The sequence below is a fragment of the Notothenia coriiceps genome, unplaced genomic scaffold (assembly GCF_000735185.1).
Source record: "Notothenia coriiceps isolate Sejong01 unplaced genomic scaffold, NC01 NC01_scaffold00033678, whole genome shotgun sequence".
In the NCBI taxonomy this organism is placed as follows: Eukaryota; Metazoa; Chordata; class Actinopteri; order Perciformes; family Nototheniidae; genus Notothenia; species Notothenia coriiceps.
The window spans coordinates 1-2386 of NW_011366379.1; the positions used below are offsets into that span (position 1 = coordinate 1).

Sequence of the window (2386 nt, forward strand, 5' to 3'; positions counted from 1 at the left end):
GAAGATATGATGTTAGAAAATGGCATCATGTTACAATGTTTGTGCAAGTTAAATAGGAAGGTATAGTACACACACAAAGCTGACAGAATACTGTATATGCAAGAACATGGCTGTACCTTTGACCAGTCTTTAGCTTTGCAGTAACTAATTCAAACATATTTATTTTTACGTAAACCGATATACTCCTGCACTTTAACTGTATCTGCATATTGAAGTATGAATGCTTGTTGTTTGTATGTTGTCTTCTCCTGAATGTTGTAACAAGCTCATGAAATCCCTCTGAGTTTGACTTACGTCGCTGAGCTGCTCGTTGACTTTGCGTGCCTGCGTGTACACCTGCATGTCGGGCAGGCAGATCCATTGGTGCAGTCTCTTGCGGTAGTTGATCTCGCTGACGGAGGACTGGGTTTTGCGGGCGGACAGGATCTCCAGCATGTCTGCAGGGATGTGGTTCTTAGCCTTGGTCTTCTCATAGTCCTCCTTGTACAGACGCTATAAATACAGACACCAGATGGTTGGGTATGTTATCAAGAGCTTGGGAGTGTTCGATATTATTAGGGATCACATTTAATGGAACTTAACAAAGTTAGCTTATTTTCTTATTACATTTCTTTAATGAACTGCAATTATATTTCCATTTAATTCACATGTTCGTTTTCGTTATGCATTTTCTGGACGTCTGTTTTTTTGGAATAGTTCAAACTGAATTTTCCTCCGTCCAAAAAACCAAAACAAATTAAATGTAATTATTTCTTAAGTTGAGAGGAGGTTGGTTATATCAGCTTGTGGCTGTTTGACCTCTCCTGATATACCAAATATTTACATTATCTTGAATTTCATGCTTCTAATGGGTAAAACATTAAATAATGTAATGATACAATGATATTTTAATGCACAAAACAACACAGTTTGACTCATTTAAGCAGCTTGGTTTTTCAAGTAGAGTTAATCTTTCAGTCTTCTCTGACTAACAATAATTCAGACACACAGTGTGAAGAAAAAGCCTGATCAATGTCACTTACATCAAGCACCAGCTTTCCGGCTTTGACGCAGCGAGCGGTGGCGGGATCGTCCTCCAGACACTTGGGCAGACTGTAGAGGGACTTGAACTTCTCGTAGTCCTCCTTGTACTTCACCTAAAAGGGACAAAAGCACATTGTCTCTTAAAACAGTCCACTTATATGTGAAGAAAAAACCTGCAAAGTTATATTACGTAGAATGAAATAAATGAATTACCTATTTCTTGTGATAAGAAAAGCGATCATTAAGCAAATGACAAGGAATCGAAATATATGTAATGGAGAAAACAACTATTAGAATTATAGAAATGAAATGCATATCTTTAAGGATAGGTGGGTAAAGTGTAATGCAGATTTATAAGGAACATGAGGTAAGAATTCACAATTACTTATTTGTATTATTATTACCATTATTATTAATATTTCATTTCGGGTGTGTCAGCTGTTATTTAGTTAAGTTATGTTACCTACATGTGTTTATTTTGTGATGTAAGCTTTGTGAATAATTTCTTAAAATGCAAAAACAAATGAAATAACCAGAAGTTAAACTCACGCCGCTGAGGATAACTTTCTGCAGTTTGGCGTGTTTCAGAGCGTGAGAATCGTGAGGAATCTGGTAGCTCTTGTCTTTGATTTTGTCCCAGGCGGCAGTGTAGTTTTTCTGTGGAAAGCAAAACAAAAACACGTTATCAACATGCTATTTAAAGCAGATCTTCAATCAAGTCACTGGATTAAAGGGTCGTCACTTACGCTGCTGAAGTAGTGCTTGAAGTTGCGGCACTTGGCGTAGTCGTAGGTATCCAGAATGGTGGTGTACAGGTGCTTCTCCTTATGATAGGCCTCCCTGTAGTTGAGCTGTTAAAGATAATAGTTTAATTAACACACTCATTTAGATATATACAGAACATGTCTCTGATTGGCTGAAACACCAAACAGATCATTGCAGCATTACCCATAATCCCCTCTGTTTCATTCCTGTTTCCAAAGAGCTGATTCTCTGTCTGTTATTTTAGATGAAAATAAGGAGCCCCTCCCCACGCCCCTCTGAGAGAGATTTGGTTACAAAGAACATAATGGTGCTCTAGGAGGAGATTCTGGTGATAAGGTGGGGGGGGGGATACCTTGGTTGCTGATTGGCTAATGGTTACACAAGCCAAAAAAACGTTATGACATCATAAAGTGGCCAAAATCTGATCAGCTCATTTTCAGACAGGTTTTTATAGAAATGGATCAGGACAAAAAGAGAGAGAATCTTTGTTCCTGAAACTTTCAGAGTCTCTTTCCACAGAGGGGACACATGTTGATGTAGAAGAGACATGAAGAAGAGGGGACACATGTTGATGTAGAAGAGACATGAAGAAGAGGGG

General features: G+C 38.3%; 1 protein-coding gene across 1 annotated transcript; it reads right to left on the reverse strand.

Annotated features, from left to right (window-relative positions):
* Window positions 1-262: 262 nt before the first annotated feature.
* On the reverse strand, window positions 263-1874 carry LOC104961695 (nebulin-like; the record flags this gene model as incomplete). The annotated part of the gene is made up of 4 exons (XM_010790025.1): window positions 263-492; window positions 1023-1136; window positions 1573-1680; window positions 1770-1874. Coding segments are annotated over 4 exons (557 nt in total), but the record flags the coding sequence as incomplete, so codon positions are not given.
* Window positions 1875-2386: the final 512 nt, after the last annotated feature.